Raw genomic sequence first — 26,954 nt, forward strand, 5'->3', positions numbered from 1 at the left:
TCATCAGTCATAATGTGGCAGACCCTTAAACATGTGGGAGGTGGAGCGCAATCTCAAAATCACTACAACAGAAGAGTTTCAAAGACAAACAGAAACCTGTTCTTGGTCTTTTGTGCTTGGATGCACAGAGAATGTGTCACCACAAGAAACAGAGGGAAGAAAAGGCTGAAAGGAGATGCGTGGAAAGGGACATAGAGCCGAGGCGGGCAGTGGGAGGCAGCCTCCACCCAACTGGAGAAGGAGGTCGAGCACACAGCTTTGCAGGAAGAGCTGCTGAAGCAAACCCCAACCCCACTCCCAGCCCCTTTACTAAAAGCATGTGACTAGCATCTTTCCGTCCTGGCCAGCCTTAAGTAGAAGAAATACTGTACCTTCCCCGGACACCTGGGAAATGAAGCTCAGTGACAGCACAGAACACAGCACAATTTTAAAGATGACTGAGGAACAGTGAAAAACATCCTGGATTTTTCTTTCCCAAGCTAATTTTACTCCAAAAGATGCCGAGTTTCCTTGACATCTATATAGAAGATATGCATTATAATCTGCTCACGAGAGGCAATGTCAGCCACACTCTGCCTACAGCACTTGTTTATCCCTGTCAGAGTGCTGATCCTGGATTGTAAACACTGTCACTGTTTACAATCCAGGCAGGAAGGCCGTCTTTTCGGCTCCCATCATGTACAATTAGGTATTTTTTAAAGTCTTTGAGGAAATTGTGATAAGACCAAGTTGATCCTAAAGTTAATTTCATAAGGGTATCTTTTAACCAAAAATGGGGTCCCAATATCTTATTTCACATCAACCATACACAGAAGTCTTCTGTATTTTAAAATATATACTTTGTGAATATTAAAGAAATTCTTGTCCGATGTCAATCAGAACTACCTCAAAACCTTTGGGAAATAAAAAGACTAGAGACTTTAGCATCACAAATTCTTACAGATGGAATGAATTAAAGACAATGCAACGCAGTAAAAAAAAAAAAGAGGTTTGTAGAGTCTCACACATTTGGGCTCACACCTAGCTGTCACTTGTCCTTTTGTGAGGTTTGAGTTTCCTTACCTGTACAAGAGTAACAATAAAATCCATATATAGGAATGCTGTGAGGACTGACAAGCTGCTGTATATGAAGGGTACATTACAGGACCTGGTACAAATATAGGAATTCAATAAAACACAGTTATGGTGTTAATGATAAAAAAAATGTTCCTTAAAAGGGAATTTAAATCCCATAGACCAGATTTACATGAATTTTTTTCTAAACAAAAACATTAACAACATAGAAAATATATGTTTTAACACTGGGCACTTAATAACATGGTTGGGGGGCAGTGTATTTCCATGGCTGGGGAAAAAAAAATCAGCAAGCTATTGTTTTGATGTCATAATTAGGAAGGGAAAAGGGAAGTCAGCAAAATCACAGTTTTAGAAAAGTGGTTATTAGATTTTCTTCTTTCTACTGTGGAAAAAGTCCTTCCTGTTGAAGAAGGCAGTGAAATTTTATCACAGCTATTGCTATTCATAAATCTTATATCTATTTTAATTCAATCTGGCCCTAGCCTCTGAGTCGCTGCACCGCAATTTGATTACTATAACCATACTTTTTAACTGCTGTCAGGAAAGACAGCGCCTTATACAAACATCTGCCGGAACACATGCCTGCGTTCTCCAGCACCAGCCCTAAATCACGCTCTGGTGATGAATCTTTATCTGACACTAATACTTTTTAACTTCATACAGACAATTAAAATGAATTGTAGCTAAATGCACATAGAACAAATCAATTTAATTTTTGGTTGCATAGGAGCATATTTTGCAAATTTCCTAAACGTACTTTCTTACATGTATCTTGGTCTAGGTTTTAAAACTTCAATTTAACAGAAAGGAGTGGATATATTAATAAAAATGCTGCTCCTGTGATACTGCCATATAGTTGTAAGCCTCAAAGAGTAATGACATTTGAAATTTATCACTGCCATTTTTAAAAAGTCCGCATTTACGTGTGGAGAGTGCCAAGCTGGGCTTCATTAAACAGTGACCAAACCTGCCCTCTAGGTATTAATACAATCAAAATTCAGACAAACTCACTGAGGATAACAAACTGGATGACTGTCATTGCTGCCTCCCAACTTCAGTCTTCCTTATAGACCTATACTATTTAACCTATACTAAGACCTATAGCATTTAACACTCTACAGTTCACGGGTCTGTTCCTCTGCTCAGTCGTATGCACCTGAAGCCATGGACCACTGCCACAGTGCCCAGCTCAGGGCACAGTCCTGACTGTGACATGTGCTTCTGCACATGTTGGCTACATGGGCACTCTTATCTTCAAATTCCTCTATGGTGGTTAGCCCTGTCTTATCACTGCCTAGCACACAGCCAGTATGTAATAAACATTTGAAATGAACCAGTACAATGTGAATGCTTAGTAAATAATTTGTTGGATGGATAGATGAACGGACGGATGGATGGATGAATCCACTCTGCTTACCAGGAAGATCAGTAGAAAGAAGTGTCCCAACTGCTGTGGGACACACACTGGACTTGTGACTTCCCTGGTGGCTCAGCTGGTAAAGAATTCGCCTGCAATGCGGGAGACCTGGGTTTGATCTCTGGGTTGGGAAGATCCCCTGGGGAAGATAATAGCTACCCTCTCCAGTATTCTGCCTGGAGAATTCCATGGACTGTATAGTCTATAGAGTTGCAAAGAGTCGGACAAGACTGAGCGACTTTCACTTTCACTAGATTTGATGTGTAAAGCAATTCCCTCCTTCCTCAGCTCCAATATCTCATTATTTCTTTATTACATGTGAGAAAATCGAGGCTTACAAAATGCAGTAACTCACCAGACACAACTGATAAGAGCTAAACCAGTGTATCAGATTCTAAGTCTACTAGTAAAGGGAAAATTATTTTGTTTTTAAATTTTGAAAATTTTCAGATATTAACAATACTGTATTTCCTCCACAAAGATGACTGTAAAAGAGTCTAAGAAAGAAAGTTGTGGTACTGGAATAAGGTACTGAAATACCAGTCCTGCCATATACTAGAGGGGTCTCCTTGAGCAAGTCACTTTCCCTTTCTGAGCCTCAGTTTATTCATTTCTAAAATGGAGATAAAACTACCTCTACCACAATTTTGTTATGATCAACTAAAAGAGGAAAGTAGCAACATGTATACAGATGATCAACTATTCAAGAGTTCAAGTTTTCCCATTTATAACCTTCTACATGTCACTGATGTCAGTCACCTCCAATCACAAAACTATGGAACCTTAAAGCCAAAAGAAATCCAGTGATCATCTAAGCCAAGTTCCTCATTCTAAACATGCAGAAACTGAGGCTTTGTTAGAGATGGGAGGTGACCTGTCACGGATGCCATAGTATGGCCGGGGCTAAAACATCTTCTGTGTCTGTGTTCTTTCCACCACATGGTCTCAGGAAACCTGAGAACCTGGAACTCAGGTTTCCATTTTATAAGTATGAATGCCATTAAGAATGAAAATAAAAATCTTTAAGAATTAGAACACCTAGATTCCATGCCCAAGTGGGTGACCCTAGGCTGTCACTTAATATTTATGGATAGTTGTCTTCAAGATAATAAAATCAAGGCCTAGCACTTGGAGCGACAAGAAAATCTCTACCCTGCAAATTATGCAGAGCAAGTTGCCCACAATAAGAAAGCTCGATATAAAACCCCACCGTCTGCAGTCCCACCACACCTATAAAACAGATTGTCTCCCATGCTTTCACTGGGATCTCAGTGTTTGCTATTCATTCCAACCAGATTTCATCTGCTAATCTGGTATTTAATTAGCCAGGAAGACGGTTGGACCACAACAGCAATCTTATTATAGCAAAAATATGTCCATGTTTTACCTCTTACTCCCCTAATCTCCAAGAATTACAATCAATATATTTTCTTAAAGGACACCTGACATCTGCTTCATTTAAAATTACTATCTCATTTTCTCCTCTGAAGGGCCTGACGAGCTGGATTAGGCATCTGAAAGTACAGCCCTGTCTCAGAGAAGGTGACTGACTTCTAGGGCAAATTCTCAGCCAAAGTACCAAAGCTGGCAGTGAAGTGGAAACAGAGAAGAGGCTCCTGGCTCCTAGCCCATGCTCATCCCAGACCCTGTCTCGGATGCCTCCAATATAAGCCTAACAAGCAGAGTATACCCTATCCCTCCAAAAAAGAACATGTGTAGTGTCTTTAAGGACATGGTAACAGGCTGTGACGTGTTGTCAAACCAGCTCACGACGGTAACTTCTGCAGCATCCGCAGCCCTCTTTCACTGCTTCCTAATTCAGAGATGTATCTCTTCAGTTCCTCAAGCCAGAATCTGATCAAGAAATCATCCTTGAAACTCCTTTCTCCTACGTTCCCTGACATATAGTCAATCCATCATCAAGTCCTATCACTTTTACCTACTAAGTACCTCTTGCAGTCATCCACACCTCCATCACCAATAAGTAAGCCCAAGTTACCATCTCTTACCTGGACCACTGCCAAAAATGTCTTGATTGGTCTCTCAAGCCTCACAAACCCTTCTCCAGTGTATTCTCTTCATCAGAGCTTCAGGGATCTTTTCGAAACACAAACCTTATGACTCTCCCTCCTCATTTAACTGGTTCAAGGCTTCCCTATATCCTCAGGTTGCAGAGGACACTCCTACAGCCATATGTGGTAGAAACAGCCCCTGCAGCTTCCCCCTGCACCACAATCTACCTCAGTCCTGGGCTCCAGCACACAGCCTTCTAGTTTCTCAAATCATCAAGCCACAACTCCCTACCCCCGCCACTTGCCTCAGATCCTCTGTAAGTCCTTTCTCCTCTCCCTTCACCTAGCTAGTTCTTACTCTGCCTTCAACTCTCAGGTTGAGTCGCCTTCACAGAGATAACCATCCCTGATAGCCTAGACTAGGTCAGATGCCCCTATGAAAATCCTCCTAAAGCCTCCAGTATCTCTCCTGGAACGTGGTAATTAATTAGCAGAGAAGGCCGGAGAAGGCAATGGCACCCCACTCCAGTACTCCTGCCTGGAAAATCCCATGGACAGAGGAGCCTGGTAGGCTGCAGTCCAGGGGGTTGCTAAGAGTCAGACACGATTGAGCAACTTCACTTTTACTTTTCACTTTCATGCCCTGGAGAAGGCAATGGCTACCCACTGCAGTGTTCTTGCCTGGAGAATCCCAAGGATGGGGGAGCCTGGTGGGCTGCCGTCTGTGGGGTCGCAAAGAGTTGGACATGACTGAAGTGACTTAGCGGCAGGAGTACCAGAGACATTACTTTGTCAACAAAAGACCTTCTAGTCAAGGCTATGGTTTTTCCAGTGGTCATGTATGGATGTGAGAGTTGGACCATAAAGAAAGCTGAGTGCAAAAGAATTGATGCTTTTGAACTGTGGAGTTGGAGAAGACTCTTGAGAGTCTCTTGGACTGCAAGGAGATCCAACCAGTCCATCCTAAAGGAGATCAGTCCTGGGTGTTCACTGAAAGGACTGATGTTGAAGTTGAAACTCCAATCCTTTGGCCACCTGATGCGAAGAGCTGACTCATTTGAAAAGACCCTGAAGCTGGAAAAGATTGAGGGCAGGAGGAGAAGGGGACGACAGAGGATGAGATGGGTGGATGGCATCACCAACTCAATGGACATGGGTTTGGGTGGACTCCAGGAGTTGGTGATGGACAGGGAGGCCTGGCGTGCTGTGGTTCATGGGGTCACAAAGAGTCAGACACGACTGAAAGACTGAACTGAACTGATATTATGACTGTGGGGCTTCCCTGGTGGCTCAGGGATAAAGAATATCTGCTCACCATTGTAGGAGATGCATGTTCGATCCCTGGGTCGGGAAGATTCCCCTGGAGAAGGAAATGGCAACCCATTCCAGTATTCTTGCCTGGGAAATCCCATGAATAGAGGAGCCTGGTGGGCTACATTCCATGGGGTCACAAAAGAGTCAGACATGATTTAGTGACTAAACAATAATATGACTGCAATTTTGCACTTAGTTTGGTGATTATTTATATAACATCTATCTTCCTGCCAAGAGAGGAAGCCTCATGAAGTCAGAAACCAGGTCTGTTTTGACTCACTACTGTATCCAGATTTTACTTAACAGTGCCTGGTATGTAGCAGACTCGCATTAAATAGGAAGTAAATAAATGGCAATGTGGTCAAAGGAAACCAATACATCTTCCAGCACTGACCATATACACTATGTACGCATTTATAATTCTCATTAAATCCTCACAACATTTTCTGTAAGTATCATGAACCTTATTTTGTAGATATGAAAACAGGCTTAAAGAAGGTAAAGCGGTCTGCCCAGGATCACACAGCAAGTAAATAGCCAAGTGAGAATTCTAACCCAAGCCTGACAAACATGCTCTTACCATTGCAAAATTCTGCCTTCCTTTGAAGTCTGAGTTGATGGTGAATTCCACCTCTGATGGGAATTTCTAGACGATGGCTCTAAAATTAGAGGAAGCCTCCGGACTGGCGAGACACAGAACAAACTGCAGAAATGAGGCTGGGACAGAAAGCTCAGAGTGGAATAAGCTACTTTTAAGAACTCAGCCCTGAGAATTTAACTGCAGAAGAGGATGCTGAAAACACTTTCTTTTGTTGTAAGATTCTTATTTAATTCATTGTGAACACCACTCAGACAAAAATCCCAAAGCCTCCCCTGGAGATTTCCAGGAAAGGCTGAGCCACAGGAAGAGCACTGAATTTGTACAACTGTAGGGGGAAATAATTGCAGGAAAAGATATTTTTAAATTAATGAATTTGGTCCTTTTCTTGGTATACCACGGTGTGTGAATAAGTAGTAAATATCTAATAATATCTATTTCTTGCTTAGAAATAGAACAGACTGATAAAAACTAGTCTATGAAAAGGAAGACTAGCAAAATACAGCCACAGGGAGAAGTTGCCAAATGTTGGGGCTTTATTCTCCCTTATTTAAAAAGGTATGTTTCAGGAAGCCAATGGAAGAGAGAGACAAATAGCTCCTAATTCAAACAACAGAGTTACCTCAGATTGTCTCTCTCTCTCGAGATTGCCTCTTAATAGGCACTAAGCCAAGTGAACCCCCGGAGCACTCTTATTGAAAGGAAGGAGGGAAATGAGATCGACAGAGCCAACTCCATTCTCAGCCGCCTCCTCTGGTGGGGAGGACAGGGGTGGCTGGCTAACTTTAGCGGGGAGGGAGGTTGGTCAGAAGAAAGAAGCAAGGTCAAAGGGCAGAAGGCCCTTAGGCTCAAGGCCATGTCTCAGCTCAGGCAGCAATAAGCAAAAGCTGCTGTCCAGAAACATAATCAGCACTTAGAAGTCCAGGTTATAATTTTTTGGAAAGAGATCCTGAAGCTAAAGTAGCTTAACGTATAACACGGGGCCGTTCCCAGGGTAACAGAGGAGGAGCATTTTCCTCGGAAAGGCAATTTGCCTTTCCAGGACGGAGATTCGCTGGCCTTTTATGAGTCTGCAACAGTTTTCAGTCCCTTCGCACTTTCTCCAAAGTTTTAAATGACGTTTCTGTGAAGAGAGCTACTTAATGCCAATGATTGTAGAAAACATTTGTTCATAATTATCCAGACATAGACTGGAACAATGCTGAAACAAGAGCAGCATGCAAAAATGTATTTAAGGACTATCATCCCAAAATGCTGCTAAAAGCTATTAACCAGTATGTGTTAATTGCCACAGCATTCATATTAATTTTCACTTCAGGCTCGACATTGTGGAATATTTCCCCTGATACATTTTAAACAAAGTTTAATTTAAGGAACTGCTTCTATCAACACTTATGAAAATTAACAGCCAAGCAATTAGCACTCATGAATTATCCCTTCCCCCATGCTCTCTGCAGCTTCCCTGTTAAAACAGTTTCTAACAGAGAAACGGTTACTTTCTAATAAGTTAACACAATCAAAGTCACAGTTGTTTATATGAACCAGAACTGGTTCTGCTTTTTAAAGTACCTGTCAAGGCAAACATCCTTCTCATACTCAGAGTGTAATTTTGCTAAGTCAAATAAGTAAGATATTTAATGTTTTAGTAAACTGCCAAGCAATTACTGACATCACACTACCTTCTCACCTGATGTTTAGAAAATAGCCATTGCAGAAAAGAAAAAAAAGAAAGGAAGTAATTACTTGTCTTAATCTTCCTATTTCAAGTTAAAGGTCAAAACCCCACTGGACTGATTCCCTGGACTTCTACAAGCAGACCACTGTCATCCAGTCTGCTGTGCATCTTGTTTAACCATGCTCAACTCCAGGCTTTAAGAGCACACTTCCTCTCACTCTATCCTGTCAACAATCTAATGAAGTATAAAGGAAAGAGAGCAGCACTGGCCCGCACCCTTTACTTTACAGAGAGAGAGAGAGGGACAGAAGTGAGGTATTTGCTGGGTGCTTCCGGCATGCTGTCTCAATCCTCCAGAGAAAGACAGGCCACCACCATCTCATTCCACATACGAGGGATTGCAGCTTCATGAGGTTAAGTAACCAGCCTGACGTCACACCATTAAGTGATAAGAGTCAGGATTCAAACTCAAATCTTACTTCAAAATAGATCTGCTTCCCAACTAAATTATACTGCCTCTTCCTGTGCTGGGTGTTTTATCCTATTTGATGGATTCATCAGGATTACGAGGAAGGAACTCAATTTCTTTTCCTACGTCTGAGGTTCAGTGAGATGAAAAACCTGACTATGGTTACACAACTGATAATCAGTACCATTTCTTTGTTAGTAACAGTATTGACAGGAGGTGCATATCTGAACTTCTGGAGGTCTATTGATGATGATAATATTTGTAAACACAGTTTAAACAAAATAGTGATGTCAATGTACTAGCTAAAGCTTCTCAACTAAGTGGTAAGGCATTGAATGAAAAGAGTGAGATACTTTTTAAAATAAGACTTCATTTTTTAAAAGGTGGAGAGACAGGGCAGAAACCCATATATTTAGGAATACTGAAATCTGCCTGTCACGCCTTCATTGCCTCAGAGCAACTCCCAGTCACACCCAACATTTCCCACATTCAGTGAGATCACAAGGACCAGCACAAAAATTTTCTTATTATCTCACCTCTAAAACAGAGGTTGGTTTTGTTCATTAATCAGAGGTCCTGTTTTTAACAAGCCCAAAGACTTGAGGCAGATGGCTGAGCCTGGTTTTGCCTTGTCCAGCTAAGCATTCCTTAAAACCACTTGCAATCTGTCTTGGTCTGTTTTCAAATGATCAGTAAACAGAGTTATTAATAACCTACGAATCTAAAACAGGTCATGGATAGGCCTGCCAATTTGCCAAAAAAGATAATATAAACACAGTAATGGTAGCGGTTTAGTCGCTAAGTCATGTCTGACTCTTTGCAACCCTGTGGACTATAATCCACCAGGCTTCTCTGTCCAGGTAAGAATACTGGAATGGGTTGCCATTTCCTTTTCCAGGAGATCTTCCCAACCCAAGGATTGAACCCGGGTCTCCTGCAGTGCAGGCAGATTCTTTACTGAGTGAGCTACAAGGGAAGCCAAAAACAGTAATAAACCTGATCAAAAAACCCTTTAAAATTACCATAAAGCCTATGCCCAAGTATGGCCTTCCCTCTCAACTGTATATCTTCAAGAAGTTATCAACCAACCACAGTTTTTAAAAAGTAAAATTATTAACCAGCTACAGGAGCCAGAAACTATTTGAAAGTATTCACTTTAATTCAGCACAGTAGCTAAGAGATGCTTACCCTTGGAATCACTAAAACCAACAACAATTCAGTCTGCACTAACTCTTAAAGATGCCTGCTTAACTCTGATGTAACTGTAAGGCCATACCAAAAACAAAGTCCTTTTTTTCAAATCCAACGCTAGTTTAATCATAAGGAGGATTTCACAGCAGTTAGTCTCTTGAGGAAATACATAATTAAGTAGTCTTTTAGCATATTTAATTAGACCCCAAACTCACTCCTGTCCCTTTCTCTCCCCAATTATGTACCATTTGCCCAAGAGACCTAAGCAACTCAGTTAATTATGTAAATAAGGCAAGAGTTATTCCCAAGAAAAGCACTGTGAATATTTGTAAGGGGGGGAAAAACTGTACATATTTTAGTGGCTTTAACAAACCTTTGCAAAAAAAAAAAAAAAAGGAACTATCAAAATACATGAGAAACTCTTACATTTGAAGCAAAAACAGGGAGTGATGACAAGATGGTGAATCATTAAAACAGGACACTCATTTCACTTCTTAAATATGAGCTGAATAAAAATAAAATAATTTTAAGTTACAACAGTAACAAAAATTTAGTGCTGAACGTCAAATGATTTATGGGAAGAATCAACCTGGAAATTATTAAAGTCGACTCTCACAGAAAGGCTTTATTATCAAGGGGTTGACATGATCTTAACTCTAGAGGCAGCCATGGTGCTGTTATAACTACTACAATCCCATTATTATGCAATCACAAAATGCTAATTTCATCATTTTGAGGTGTTATTTGAATAGTCATTTTAATTTCTAGGTTACGAAAAGGCTTGACTCAAGTATAATTCTCTATTAATCATTGAGATGTCACTGAATATCATATTGATGCATTTCACAAAGATAAAAGAAAGACTAATTTAATATGTACAGTACAATATCCTTCAAATATTAGCCACTTTCATTACACATCTGCCAAATGCATCAATATTAAATAATAGATGAGAACAAGAGTTTAATTGTGTTTTAGCAATTGTAATATGTAGGATAATAAAAAAAATAGCATTGTATCACAAGAAAGACTTATCGATATATAAATCTTAATCAATTGTACAATGGTGATTGGGCCATGCTCACATCCTTTGCTGATTACAAGTACATTTGCTATGACAAAAAACATCAAGAGTTGTAAGTGTAAACACACATCTAGCAAAAATAATTCCTTTGTGACTGAGGAAATGGTTTAGTTTTCAATTCCTTCCTGGCACTTCAGAAATTAGGTATATATAACACACAGAGTTCACAACCTTCGAACAAGTCCAAGTGTAAGTAATTTATAGGAGAATCTAATAGCATAATCGAAATTCTAGAATATTGTATTTTAAAAGATCTGTGCTATTTTGTTGGCAAAGCATTATCACATATTAATTACTCCAGAATTCATTACATTCTCAAACAATGAGATGATAGGAAACAAATAAATTCCAGCCATGCAATCTAATCCTAATAATAACGTCTCACATTTCCAAATGAATCAACTGCAGTATTTCCGAAAAAAAGTCCCCTTCAGCCCGACTCACTTGTTTCCAGAGGCTGACACTCCCGTTCCCTAGGGGGACCCTTCTCTTTGCTGTATTCCACAAGAAGCAGCAGCAGATGGGGCAGGGGCAGACTGAAGACAAGCTCCTCACAGGATACAATCTCGAATTTACTAAAAGTGCTTTCTGATGTTTTGGGGGGGAAATTCCTGGGCAAATTAGGATTTTATGTTACTTATGCATTTTGTTTCTAGTTTCTGTTCTCTGCCAGCATCAATAACCTCATGTGCCAACGGCCATATATGCTTACTTAAGGAAGTGACAACCCACTACAGTATTCTTGCTTGGGAAATCCCATCGGCAGAGGAGCCTGGGGGGGCCACAGTCCCATAGGGTGGCAAAGGGTTGGACATGACTTAGATACTAAACAAAAACCCAGTGAAAACATGCTGAATTGTATGAGATGAAAGTGTTTCAAAGTAAAGAACATCACCATGCTCAAAGATGACAACTGATGGAACAGGCAGGCATATAACCAGGACTTGAATATGAAAAGTGCAAACATAAGCAAAGAGTTCTATGTTTATTAATTGCAACTGTGCTGAAATAAGACAAATTGTACACAATCCCTCCAGGCAACAAGCTATCACTCAGCACCGCCATACCACTGACAGACAGCAAACATAATGGCAATAAATAAAAAAATCGACTGCTGCAGTTCTGAAAGAAGACCTGCTCAGTTTGGTACAGAGACACAGACTGTGGGAATGCAGGAGTGGGTGCTCACGTAGAGCTATACTCCACTTAAAACAGTGGTCCTTTTTCTAAAAGGAAAATAAACACACTTTAATTTAACAGACTGTAAATTGTCAGGACAGGAAAAAATTAAGTCATCCTGTACAGCAAGTGTCAAACGAGATTCAATAAAACACTGGAATGCAAAGCAACGTCTTAGAATTCTGAGCAGAAGCTCTGAAGTCCACAATTTGTGGAGTTATAATCAAGACTCATTCAAGACAATGCAAACTGCCTCCCAGAATCATTGTCAAGGCTTTCCCCACAGTTAGACCTTAATTAATCACAACCCAACTAACCCAAACCTGAAGATATAAAACAGGAAGACACACATTCCTATCTCGGGACTGTTTCTGTTTTCATCCTCCCAAACATATTACTGTGGAAACAACAGTAAGCCCAAATCCAGACCTTTTCACACCCTCAGTCTTTGAAAATGTGAGAGACATCCTTTGTTTATTCTGACTCCCTTTTGAAACCTACTTAAATTTAAATCTGATAAAAATAAGAATGACAATACCAACAGTAACTCCATTTAGTCGAGGTGTTACCTGAAGGGATGCGTTCCAGTTTACTTACCTTGCCATCAAATTTGGAGTACTCGTTAAAGGGATTATTCAGCTGCAGGGGGCACTGCTCCAGGCGTACAGATAATATCGACTGCTTCCCAGAATTTGGAGGTTTCTCTTTGAGGGACTTTTTTTCAAACAGTGACTTTAACTCCTGGGCTGTGATACAAGAGGAAGATAAAAAATATCTTTGTGATTACAACAGAGAGAGACAGCCAGTGTCCACCTTCCCCAAAGTCTTCCTCGGAACCTTAAGGACATGTTCAGGTCTGATATGTGCAACAGGCCTAACATATACTGTTACGTCTGTGCACTGAACGAGCAGAGCACTGAAATATACATGTAGGTCATGTTCCTCAATTTAGAAAGAGGAGGGTTTAAGGAAAGGGGCAGAGGTCAGATAAATCAACAAAAGGGCTATTCTATAAGAAGAGCATTTCACAGCTGCGAGATCTAAGCTTTGGCCTGGCTTTGCCACTAACAGATGTGTGATTCTGGACTATTCACTAAACCTCTCTGGACTTGTCAAACCAGATAATCCTGAAGAACTCTCCTCCCTCTAATTTTGAAGTTCTGGTTTTTCAAGGTCACGGCTCACAACTTAACCTTCTCACGGTTCCCAGTGTGTACCTAGCACATAATCTGGATGACAAAAATGAAGAAGTGGAAAAGGAAAAGGAGGAAGAGTATTTATAATAACAGTACTTAACATACATTGAGGAAGCCAATGTGTCTCATCTAAACCTCATAACAAACTTATGAGGTAGACACTAGCATTATCTCAATTGTGTCAGTGTGGAAACTGAAGCATAGAATAGTTTGATTAGCCCCTCGTCACACAGCCTGTAAGGAGCAAGGCTAAGATTTGCACCCCACCGAGGCTCTTAGCCATTAGGCACTAAAGAATACAGTAGACCTTTAATAAATTTCATTGCATGAATCAATGAATAAAATAATGATTGAAGGAATTCAGATTAAGTTATTAAATCAAAATCTAAAGCACTTACTCATTAGTGAACCAAGACAAGTTAGTTCCATACCCTCTCAAAGATCATTTAATTCTCTGTATTAATCTGAATGTCATTTAAGGTGATAGCTAGATGATAAGCACATGAGGGTTCACTGTACTTTTTATTTAGGTGATGTTAGAAAATTTCCACACTTAAAAGTTTCAAAAGAATCAATCTTAAAATGTGCAATAACTAAGTTCAATCCATTCCATTCTTGAGCACAACCAACCTGAACTGAGATCAAACATAATTCTGAAACAGTCACTTAGAACTTTTTAAAAAGGTAACAAGTTATTTTCAACAAATTAGTGGGACAACTTTATCAGATGAGTCCCTATAGATTTATATGGCAAATAAGGAGAAAAGGACCTGTTGCCATGAATGTATAATTAACAGATATTAATCTCTTGATTACATGTACTTACAAATTCAGAATGTGGATTAGATAGCAAAGTCAAAGTGATGTATTTTTTGTGTGTGAATGAATAGTATGCTAGCTTCTTGGGCCCAGAAAATTATTATTTTTTATTTATTTTGTTAATAGTAGCATACATTTCTGAAAACCTCATGCATTTAGTGACCTGAATCAACAAGAAGGCTACTATGATTAAGATACGCATGCATACAATCTGATATGTCCAGAGAGCGAACCTCCAAATCTAGCATCCCCGGTCAGCAGAACAATGGAAGGGAAAGGGAAAAGGCAGATGGGCCTCTCAAAGGCCGGGGCAGAATGGACGAGGAATGTATGTCACTAAACACAGGACTGTGCAACGGTAACACCTGCACGATACAGTCCTCAGACTGTGAATCATCCAGATCAACTATGTGTGACTGTGATTACCAAACTAGGATCTCACTGAGCACGGTGCTGACTCGACACTTGAGCGTGGAAATTACTGTGCGCATGTGCGCAGTCTGCGGTAAGGAGTTAGGCAGTGGTGGTGGTTCAGTCGCTAAGCTGTGTCCAATTCTTCTGTGACCCCATGGACTGTCACCCACTGTGTTCCTCCGTCCATTGGATTTTCCAGGCAAGGATATTGAAGTGGATTTCCATTTCCTTCTCCAGAAACGCCACCTTTTAAAAAAGAATTAGATCCTTTTCCCCATGATGTAGGAAGCAAAGGAGGCAGGGGGAAAGTGTCATAGGTTGAGGAGAGAAGTCCAAGTGTGAATTAGTCAGAGAATGGAAGAGTTAATACATTATCACTTCACACTTAACCCTACTGATAACAGTACAGTGACTTTGATAAGTCACAGCTCCTTTCTTCTGGAGCTACTGGTAACTTATCTCTTAGGATCATTGTGGGGACAAGATAAGAAGACACCTGGCATTGTTCCTAGCACCCAGTAGGTTTTTTGTTTTTGCTTTTTCCAATACTTTGTCCGCCTGATGCTAAGACATTGATGCTGGGAAAGATTGAGGGCAGAAGAAGAGGGCGACAGAGGATGAGATGGTTGGATGGCTTCACCAACTCAATGGATATGAGTCTGAGCAAACTACGGGAGACAGTGAAGGACAGGGAAGCCTGGCATGATGTGGTTCATGGGGCTGCAAAGAGTCAGACATGATTTAGTGACTGAACAAGAAGAAGAAATAGGTGTTTGATAAAGGATCATTCCTTTCCAAAGTGCAGCAATAAACTTGTTGATTGATTACAGGTAGAACAGCACTTCCAATATTTAAAATACCACTTTAGTAGCAATCTAAAATGTTCTTAAATGTGCATTTTAATCTATTGTTATTAATGTATAATTAATAGATATTAATCTGTTGATTAATGTACTTATATATTGCAGAATCTGGATTAGTGATTCTTGGATTTCACTGCCAAAGGCCCAGGTTTGATCCCTGGTTGCGGTATGAAGATCCCACAAGCGGTGCAGCACAGCCAATAAGATAAAATATGTAAGTAAACACCATTTTCAGTTCAGTTCAGTCACTCAGTCATGTCCAACTCTTTGCAACCCCATGAACCACAGCACGCCAGGTCTCCCTGTCCATCACCAACTCCCGGAGTCCACCCAAACCCATGTCCATCGAGTTGGTGATGCCATCCAGCCATCTCATCCTTTGTCATCCCCTACTCCTCCTTCCCTCAATCTTTCCCAGCATCAGGGTCTTTTCAAATGAGATCAGCTCTTCGCACCAGGTGGCCAAAGTATTCGAATTTCAGCTTCAACATCAGTCCTTCCAATGAACACCCAGGACTGATCTCCCTTAAGATGGACTGGTTGGATCTCTTTGCAGTCCAAGGGACTCCCAAGAGTCTTCTCCAACACCACAGTTCAAAAGCATCAATTCTTTGGCGCTCAGCTTTCTTTATAGTCCAATTCTCACATCCACACGTGACCACTGGAAAAACCATAGCCTTGACTAGACGGACCTTTGTTGGCAAAGTAATGTCTCTGCTTTTTAATATGCTGTCTAGGCTGGTCATAACTTTCCTTCCAAGCAGTAAGCGTCTTTCAATTTCACGGCTGCAATCACCATCTGCAGTGACTTTGGAGCCCAGAAAAATAAAGTCAGCCACTGTTTCCCCTGTTTCCCCATCTATTTGCCATGAAGTGATGGGACCAGATGCCATGATCTTCGTTTTTTGAATGCTGAGCTTTAAGCCAACTTTTTCACTCTGCTCTTTCATTTTCATCAAGAGGCTCTTTAGTTCCTCTTCACTTTCTGCCATAAGGGTAGTGTCATCTGCATATCTGAGGTTATTGATATTTCTCCCGACAATGTTGATTCCAGCTTGTGCTCCCTCCAGCCCAGCGTTTCTCATGATGTACTCTGCATATAAGTTAAATAAGCAGGGTGACAATATACAGCCTCGACGTACTCCTTTTCCTATTTGGAACCAGTCTGTTGTTCTATGTTCAATATCACGGTAATTCAAGCCTGTGCCCCGACCAGTAACGCTGAAGAAGCTGAAGTTGAACAGTTCTACGAAGACCTACAAGACCTTCTTGAGCTAACACCGAAAAATGATGTCCTTTTCATTACAGGGGACTGGAATGCAAAAGTAGGAAGTCAAGAAACACCTGGAGTAACAGGCAAATTTGGCCTTGGAGTACAGAATGAAGCAACGCAAAGGCTAATAGAGTTCTGCCAAGAGAATGCACTGGTCATAGCAAACACCCTCTTCCAACAACACAGGAGAAGACTCTACACATGGACATCACCAGACGGTCGACACTGAAATCAGATTGATTATATTCTTTGCAGCCCTATACAGTCAGCAAAAACAGATGGAGAAGCTCTATACAGTCAGCGAAAACAAGACCAGGAGCTGACTGTGGCTAGGATCGTGAACTCCTTATTGCCAAATTCAGACTGAAATTGAAGAAACACCATTTTACAAAAGTAAAAACTAAATTGTGGTGATATAAATCAGAATAGTAATTGCCTTTGGGCAGTGGATTAACTAAAAAGAGGCACAAGGGAACCTTCTGGGTTACAGAAATGCTACATATTTGACTGGAATGCTAGTTACCCAGGTGTGTATGTTGGCAAAAGTCATCAAACATTTAACACTTGTACATTTCAATGTATGTAAGCATACCTCAATAAAAAATATATAAATAGGGAAAACTTAAATAAATACCCTTGTACCCTGATAACTTCTAAATGATTATTCCTAAATACTCATTAAAATTACAGACTTGCATATTCAAATTTCTATTTCACTCCTCTACCTGGTTGGCTGATGGCATCTCAAACTTTTCATGTCTTTATATAACCAACCTCTTGATCTTTCCACTAACCTGCCCCTTCCACAATCATCTTCTCAGTTAATGGCAACTCTGTTCTGCCAGGCAAAAACTTAAGTGTCATTCCACTTTTCTCTTTCACACTTTATCTATCAAGAGAAACTTTAGAAGATATTCAGAATCACCTATGGCTATGGAAGCTGGATTATTACCACCATCTTCAAACTGGTCTTGTTTCCACATTTTCCTCCCCCACTCAACCCAGAGTCAGCCGATGAGTTTTTTAAAATATGAGTTATAAACTTCAGAATAAGAAACTGGATAAATCTGATGCTATAAAAATAAAAACTTCCTAATTATATAAAGAGTCTCAAAGTAGAGAAGACATTGATCAACAACCCTACAGAAAAATATACGATATATAATATCCACAGAAGAAACTCGAATAACTCTTAAACCAATGGAAAGATGTGCAACCACATTCACAGTAAGAGACACACAAATCAAAACTACACACTGATACCACTGCACTTCTATCAGATTGGCAAAAATAAAAAATGTTAAGGCTACGAGGAAACAGACACTAGTACTAGAGGGAATGCAAAAGAGTAAATTCTCAATGAAGGGAGAATGTGGGAATGTCCATGAAAACCATATATTTACCTCTTGACCCAGCAATATCACTTTCAGGATCTGATCCTAGGGATACTAGCAACAAAACAAAACTCATATGTGGGAGGCTTTTCACTGCAGTGCCATCTACAACAGCAGAAGCCTGAAAACTATCAAATATCCCTCCACAATGGCCTCTGTGGATAAACTATGATACATTCACATCATGAAACCTATCTCCAATTCTCAGGGTATGTTGTTAACTGAAAAATGTGTTGCATAAAATAGGGTGTATTATGCTATCTTTAATTTTAAAAAAGGGGATACAAATGTGAATATGTTTATATATAGTTGTAAGTGGACAGGAAAGCCAAAACCTTTTTTAAAATGACTAAAAGAATAGAAGATAAACATTGAAGCTAGATTTCTCTTCTTTTATGTATTTAACTCTGGAACCACACAAATGTTTTCTGTAATTAATAAAGGAAAATGCAACCTCAAAAAATAAAGCAAAATGAAATACATGAACCTAAGTGTAGTATTTAGTTGGTAGTTTAACTACAAAGAGAGGAATTATTTTAAGTAACTTTATCACAGAGCAACATGACTATTTCCTAGTGGGATGTATTAAAAATATTTTAAAAAATTCTTAAAATGTTTTCACTAATCATAATGTTACTACTAATTACATTCATATTTCCATTCTGGAACCAAGATTGTCAGCAAGAGAAAAGATACATAAACATAAAATCAATACAATTAAGTAGAAATTCCTAAATTTGGATTGGAATTATCAGCATTAACTCACAATGTATTCTCTCTTTAAAATTTTATTTTTTTTCCGAGCTCTATTCCATGAAAAAGCCTATTAAAAAAAAAATCAATCCAGCAAGCACCCCTAGAGCTCACTTGTGGTCTCTCAATGGCATTTACCACTAAAAAGAATCAAGACTCCCAGGAGAAATGACTGATTCCAAATGGGGGGGAAGAAAATGGGCAAGATGAACCTGCAACATTTTGTTATACAAGAAAGCAAGGAAGCTATGAAAGATTACTGGAACAGTGTCAAAAGAAGATAGAAGCAAATGTGAAGGGACTCACTATACAAAAGGACAATATTAGCATAAAAAAGAATAACTGCAATGAATAGAAAAATATAATTTATACTTAAAGCCCATGAGTGGATAATGATACAAAAGGAAAAAACCCTCATTGGTCACCTATACAGGATACTAAGGAATAAACTCTTCATCCTGAAAACTACTAACAAAGGGAAAGAATCAAGCATTTATCCTACCTTTCTTGTAGGAACTATACCTGAGGGTGGCCAAATAATAGATATGGGAAAGTTCTTTATATAAAACTTGTTAATAAATGAAGAAAGACTGATAAAGTCAGAAATTACTATTTCACAACTAAAGAAAGCTAAGTGCCGAAGAATTGATGCTTTTGAACTGTGGTGTTGGAGAAGACTCGAGAGTCCCTGGGACAGCAAGGAGATCCAACCAGTCCATCCTAAAGGAGATCATTCCTGAATATTCACTGGAAGGACTGATGCTGAAGCTGAAGCTCCAACACTTCTGCCACATGATGCAAAGAACTGACTCATTTCAGAAGACCCTGATGCTGGGAAAGATTGAAGGCAGGAGGAGAAGGAAACAACAGAGGATGAGATGGTTGGATGGCATCACTGACTCAATGGACATGAGTTTGACCAAGCTCCAGGAGCTGGTGATAAGACAGGGAAGCTGGTGTGCTGCAGTCCATGGAGTTGCAAAGAGTTAAACATGATTGAGCAAATGAAGTGAACTGAATGAAAGAATCTGGACTTCCCAAGTGGCTCAGAGATAAAGAATCTGCCTCCCAGTGCAGGAGACCTGGGCTCGATCTCTGGGTTGAGAAGATTTCCTAGAGAAGGAAATGGCAACACACTCCAGTATTCTTGCCTGAAGAATCCCAAGGACAGAGGAGCCAGGCAGGCTACAGTCCATGGGGTCACAAAAAGTCGGACACTACTGAGCATGCATGTGATGATAATGAATCTAGTGATGCTCATCAATGGCCACTAAAATCAACAGACGAGAAGCTGATGAGAGTAATTTAATAATGAATGGACAACACCTGATTCTACCATCAATCTTATCACAAATAAAAAGAACCAAGAAGACATTCCATGTTTCCTAAAATGATGCAATAGAAAATACAGATCAGTATGAACATAGTATTCTTACCAAAAACCAAACTTCAATCTGAGTAATTTTCCAGATCCAACCACCAGTTTATAGGAAATAAAGAGGACAGAGGAACATATTAAATGAGATTGTGGGGATATGATTAGCAAAAGCCAGAATGCAGAAAATTCTATGGGACAAAAGACCCAGTTTCTTTAACAAATAAACTACAGAATAAAAAGCTGGAAAAGAATCCAAATCTGTAGATTAAAAAGGAAATGAGACATGTTACCCAAAAGTAATGTGTGGACCTTAGATCTAGACCTGAACAAACGAAATGGGGGGGAAGGGGGGGGTTGAAACAAAGAAATATTTGATAACTGTAAAGAATTCCTGCTCACTTTTAGGAGAATAGTGGTAGTGCAGTTTAAGTACACATTAAAAAACACGTAAGAATTTAGGTATGTATTTATATGACAGCAAGGATTTGCATAACAATAATCTGGGAGGAAAGGGTAGGTGAACATATAAGTGACATGAGACAAGACATATATTACTAAAACTGCTGAAGCTGGGCGATGGGCAAGGCGGGTTCATGACACCATTCTCCCTACTCTTGCATATGTTTGAAAAAGTTCTTTGTTTCTGTGTCTGAAATTTCTTATAATAAATAGTTGTTTTACGGAAACTTAAGCTAGGAAAAAGAAACTAAGTCACATATCATATCAGTACTCTGATCAAATCACCTCACCCAGGTCCTTATAGGACCATCTGTGATCAGATCTCCCATGGCTTACTTCTCCAACCCCACTTCCCCTTCTCACTGTGCTCTAACCAACAGGTATCCTTCCTTGCTTTTCCACCAGTATATCAGTCTCACTTCCACCCCAGGACTTTTGTACTTGCTGATCCCTCATCTTAGAACACTCATCTCCCATTACCTGCCTGGCTCACTCCCTCACTCCTTCAGATCTCTGCTCAACCATCACCTTCCTCATGTGGCCTTCCCTGATCGCCCTATATAAAATAGCAAAATCCCCTGCCTAGCACTCTTTATTGCCATGAGCTAGATAATATTTTTCTCTGTGCCACTTATCCCATTCTGACATAAGACATACTGTCTGTTACCTCTGACAAGCTCCACTGGAGGAGAGATTTCGCCGCCTGTTTACTGCTGTACCTTTTAGGCCTATTAGAGTGCATAACTGCCTTTGTGTACTGTCAGCTCAGTTCAGTTCAGTCACTCAGTCATGTCCGACTCTTTGTGATCCCATGGACTGCAGCACGCCAGGCCTCCCTGTCCATCACCAACTCCCAGAGTTTATTCAAATTCACGTCCATTGAGTTGGTGATGCCATTCAACCATCTCATTGTCTGTCATCCTCCTCTCCTCCTGCCTTCAATCCTTCCCAGAATCAGTTCAGTTCAGTTGCTCAGTCATGTCTGACTCTTTGCGCCCCCATGAACTGCAGCACGCCAGGCTTCCCTGTCCATAACTGACTCCTGGAGTTTACCCAAACTCATGTCCATTGAGTTAGTGATGCCATCTAACCATCTCATCCTCTGTTGTCCCCTTCTCCTCCTGCCTTCAATCTTACCCAACATCAGAGTCTTTGCAACTCAGTCAGCTCTTCGCATCAGGTGGCCAAAGCACTGGAGTTTCAGCTTTAACATCAGTCCTTCCAATGAACACCCAGGACTGCTTTCCTTTGGGATGGACTGGTTGGATCTCCTTGCAGTCCAACGGACTCTCAAGAGTCTTCTCCAACATCACAGTTCAAAAGCATCAATCCTTTGGCACTCAGCTTTCTTTATAGTCCAACTCTCACATCCATACATGACTACTGGAAAAGCCTTGACTAGATGGACCTTTGCTGACAATGTCTCTGCTTTTTAATATGCTATTTACAAAGTGAAGTAGCTCAGTCATGTCTGACTCTTTCCAACCCCATGGACTGTAGCTTACCAGGCTCTTCCCTCCATGGGATTCTCCAGGCAAGAGTACTGGAGTGGGTTGCCATAACTTTCCTTCCAAGGAGTAAGCATCTTTTAATTTCATGGCTACAATCACCATCTGCAGTGATTCTGGAGCCCAGAAAAATAAAGTCAGCCACTGTTTCCCCATCTATTTGTCAGGAAGTGATGGGACCAGATGCCATGATCTTCGTTTTCTGAATGTTGAGCTTTAAGCCAACTTTTTCACTCTGCTCTTTCACTTTCATCAAGAGACTTTTTAGTTCTTCACTTTCTGCCGTAAGGGTGGTGTCATCTGCATATCTGAGGTTATTGATATTTCTCCCAACAATGTTGATTCCAGCTTGTGCTTCCTCCAGCCCAGCATTTCTCATGATGTACTCTGCATATAAGTTAAATAAGCAGGGTGACAATATACAGCCTTGACGTACTCCTTTTCCTATTTGGAACCAGTCTGTTGTTCCATGTCCACTTCTGACTGAACCTGCATACAGGTCCAGTATGCTTCCTGACCTGCATACAGATTTCTCAGGAGGCAGGTCAGGTGGTCTGATATTCCCATCTCTTTCAGAATTTTCCACAGTTTGTGGTGATCCACACAGTCAAAGGCTTTGGCATATTCAATAAAGCAGAAGTAGATGTTTTTCTGGAACTCTCTTGCTTTTTTGATGATCCAGCAGGTGTTGGCAATTTGATCTCTGGTTCCTCTGCCTTTTCTAAAACCAGCTTGAACATCTGAATGTTCACAGTTCACGTACTGTTGAAGCCTGGCTTGGAGAATTTTGAGGATTACTTTGCTAGCGTGTGAGATGAGTGCTATTGTGTAGTAGTTTGAGCATTCTTTGGCATTGCCTTTCTTTGGGATTGGAATGAAAACTCACCTTTTCCAGTCCTGTGGCCACTGCTGAGTCTTCCAAATTTGCTGGCATATTGAGTGCAGCACTTTCACAGCATCATCTTTTAGGATTTGAAATAGCTCAACTGGAATTCCATCACCTGTACTAGCTTTGTTTGTAGTGATGCTTCCTAAGGCCCACTAGACTTCACATTCCAGGGTGTCTGGCTCTAGGTAAGTGATGCCATTGTGATTATCTGGATCATGAAGATCTTTTTTTGTATAGTTCTTCTGAGTATTCTTGCCACCTTTTCTTAATATCTTCTGCTTCTGTTAGGTCCATACCATTTCTGTTCTTTATTGTGCCCAACTTGTCATGAAATGTTCCCTTGGTATTTCTAATTTTCTTGAAGAGATCTCTAGTCTTTCCCATTCTATTGTTTTTCTCTATTTCTTCCTGTGTACTGTAGGAGCTAAATAAATATTTGTTGAATGAATAACTCTGGATCAGACGAGCAGACAAAGTAGTTGTGGGGAGAGGGAACAGAACAGGAGGAGGAAGGAGAGATCAGATGAGCACAAAAAAGCTAAGACTGGGAAAGGTCCCAGAGCTCTTCCTCTTGGTTCTAAGCCATTCATAAGGCACAGCTGTACTTCCTGAATTACTCGGGTTCACGTTGCTCTTCAACTTTAACTTCACTTGCTTTTCGTTATCAGCCACTGTAAGTTGTTTGTTTTTTTTAAATATAGAAGCTCTGGCAACTTTCCTGAACCCTACCTGCAGCTGACAGAGAGAGAAGGAAAGGTGGAAGGGAACATCAAAGACCCCCTCAATACCCAAAGCACCCAGAGCAGCTCCTTTCTGCCTACAATATGGGAGAGACGGGGACAGAGCAGACAGACTACAGTCTCTGCAGTCAGAATGCCCAGGGCGAGAATTCTGACTTTGCCATTTACCGCTTGTAAGTAACTTGGGAAAGCTATTCAGCACCTCTGTACTCGTCTTCTCACCAGTAACATGGAAATATTAACAACTAATTTGTTCTACTTTCATGAAGTCAACTTAGTGGGTGGCGTATAATCCAGTGTTGTTCAGAGCTGGTTACCCATTAGATTCACCCAGTGAGCTTCTGAAAAATACAGATTTGTGGACCCCAACTTCTATCTACTAAATCAGGAATTCCACAGACAGGGCCTAGAAATGTATACAGATGTCATTATAACACTTCTGGATGCATTTCTGACTTTTATATAGCCACTGCACCTGGGAACTGTTGCTATATAACAAAAGTTATATAAAGAAAACCAGGAATATTCATAAGTAACTGATATAAAGTACATTATTATTTTAAGCTATTATTTAACCTTACATGTAACCTTACATGTAGCCTTGAATTCCACTAGACTTCAAACTTTTTGAGGACGAGAACCATATATTTCCTGAAGTACCGAGCGGTGAATTACTATGTACACAGAAGCTGTGGAAGAAACACTTATTAAATGACTCAATGAGTAAGAGTATTGACTAATTTTGTAAGTAATATAAAACACCATTTTAAAACAATAAAATTAAAAATACTAATTAAATACTAATTAAAATTAAAAATAAAAATTAAAAATGACATTGGCTTCAGATTTATCCATGCAGTTTTAGTTACAGAAACACTAAAAGGATCTTACTATAAGGTATTACGTTTATCACACAATCTTGTGGCACACGCGTCAATATGTTCATGAAGAACTTCGAGGTATGGACCAGATGGCTTCTAGGATCCTTTCCAACTCCTCTATGGAAAGGCTGTATTTAGGCAGTGTCTTAAAGAATGGACTGGACGCAGACAGAATAATTATGGGAAAAGAACCCTGCAGGGGAGATCATCACATTCACAATGATGATTCTTCTAGTGGGGAATGAAGTAAAACAAAGATAAGGAAAAGCAGAGGAAAGGATTTTTAATAAAATGTAATTAGCATTAAAAGAGTGAGTAAATGAATGATAACATAGCCAAAATTCCCAATTAAAATCAAAATGATTTGGTCATGGCATTTCTTGCCAAAAAAGAGTATGCATTTGAGAGATGTGTGAAAACAGAATGGCTGCTCCGTTTGCCAGGGAGATGTTTAGTGGACTGAGGACTCCACTTTTCTAACCATTTCAGGATACCTGGGTGTAAGTCTGTGGTAACAATGGAACCCAGCTTAACAGAAAATTCAAAGGCATTCCTTTGAATTTTGACGAGGAATAACCACCAGGCAGGCTACTGGTCTGGCCAGAATCAAGGTCAACATTTCAAAGCATGGGCAGGCACTTTAAAGAGCCTTTCCAGAATTAAGGTCTCAGGGTCAATTATTGAAATCTCTGAGACGGAAATAAGAAGGAAAGAAACTGAGGGAGAGAGAAATGGACAGCGTGGTTTAAATGAAAGCAAACGGGACTATTTATTTATCCCTCCAGCACATTTTGTGAAACACTGAACAAAAGTTAGAGAGGATTTGACTTTAAGGAGTGGGTGATGGAAGTATTAAAATTTATTAGATGTATCTCTAATTATTAGATTATTAAATGCATCAAAATATAGGTTGAAGAAGTTATTTCTCACATTATGAAAGGTGTTAATGCTGTTATATTTGAGATGCTCTACTCCTCTATTTATTAATTTATTTTTTAATAATTGTTATAAGATATGGAACTAAAGATGGCAAAGCAAAGGGTAGCTGGAGAGCTGGGCTTACTAAACTGGCTCTGAACTCATTAAGAAGTAATAAATAGGAAACACACTTAAGATATACAAAAATTTTGAAGAAAGTAGAAAAGATAAATGATAGAAAGATTTCCCAGGTTGTGCTAAATACAACAGAGAGAAGTATTAACTAGATCAACAGAAAAGGCCAGTCTGGAGAGATTTTTAAAATATCAAGGGCAAAACTAAAATGACATTCAAGGAGAATTACAGGTAGTCACAGAAGTGAGATACAAGGAGAAAGAAGTGGATGAGATTTCTGGTTCTACACAGTCATCATTTACAAGCAATCATTAAGAAAATCATACCCAATGAACACTCCCGGGTTTACAAGCATAGTAGGAGAAAGCAACAACCACTTTATATGATGTGGTTTAGCAGAAAGAGACTGGGCTTGAGATAGTGCTAGATACAAAACATGACTCTACTGTACTACCACTTCCTAGCCTTGTAAATTCTGCAAGTTAAGTCCCTGTGACCTTCTGTTTCACTTGTTAACAACGGCAATGAAACTTACACCTTATAGAAGCATTCACTGGAGGTAATGCACATAAGGTACTTACCGCAGCACTAGGTAGGTGCTGCTATCACTGTGATAATCATGAATATTATTAGCTTCATAAATATTATGTAGCAAAGGAGTCAGTCAACAAAAATTGACTGGTCACATATTATACGCCAGGGTAGTAGTGTGAGGTGTGAAGAAAATTAAAAGATAGACTGTGGACACTTATTTGAAAGGAGAGAAAAAGAGAACAGTCAAGGAAACATGATAAAACATTAGAAAATATTTTAATAGCATTCAATTTTTAAATTTTTTTAAAAGTCTTATCTTCCTGAAGTTTTGAAAATACAACAATGGTCAGCTTTTTAATATACATACCACAGGAACACATTCTGGAAATGCTGATACCAGCAACATAATGGTTTGTAAGCTAAAGGAAAAGAATTAGTGTATAAGCAAAAAAGGTTGTTACTGGGGTCACTAATCCAAGGGAAAGTCCAGGTTAGAACTGCCAGGAGGAATCTATAATCTCGAGGCCCATCCAAACCACAGGTACACCTTGGCTCTAAGAACAAGGTACCAGCACAACAGTTTCTACAAAATGTGTCCTGCACTCATGAATTCCTGTCCCCCAGAACAAACAGTAGCCAAAAAGACAAGACCTAAAGAACACACAGAGGGCCAAGGCACCCAAGTGAAAGAGTTCAAAGCTCAAAACGTAAGAGGTAGCAGCCTACAGTATTTAAAAGGATGAATTAAAAATAAAAGCTCTTACATAATAATATAAACAAAGAT

General features: G+C 39.9%; 1 protein-coding gene across 13 annotated transcripts in view; it reads right to left on the reverse strand.

Annotated features, from left to right (window-relative positions):
- Positions 1 to 26,954, reverse strand: part of MAPKAP1 (MAPK associated protein 1) — a 237,831-nt gene that overhangs the window by 179,666 nt on the left and 31,211 nt on the right. For all 13 annotated transcript variants that reach the window (XM_040225126.1, XM_040225134.1, XM_040225128.1 and 10 more), the window contains one exon: positions 12,614 to 12,762. In XM_040225126.1, coding sequence (XP_040081060.1) covers positions 12,614 to 12,762 — 149 coding nt within the window. The remainder of the gene's footprint in view (positions 1 to 12,613; positions 12,763 to 26,954) is intronic.

Source organism: Oryx dammah, unplaced genomic scaffold (genome assembly GCF_014754425.2).
Source record: "Oryx dammah isolate SB20612 unplaced genomic scaffold, SCBI_Odam_1.1 HiC_scaffold_25, whole genome shotgun sequence".
Taxonomy (NCBI): domain Eukaryota; kingdom Metazoa; phylum Chordata; class Mammalia; order Artiodactyla; family Bovidae; genus Oryx; species Oryx dammah.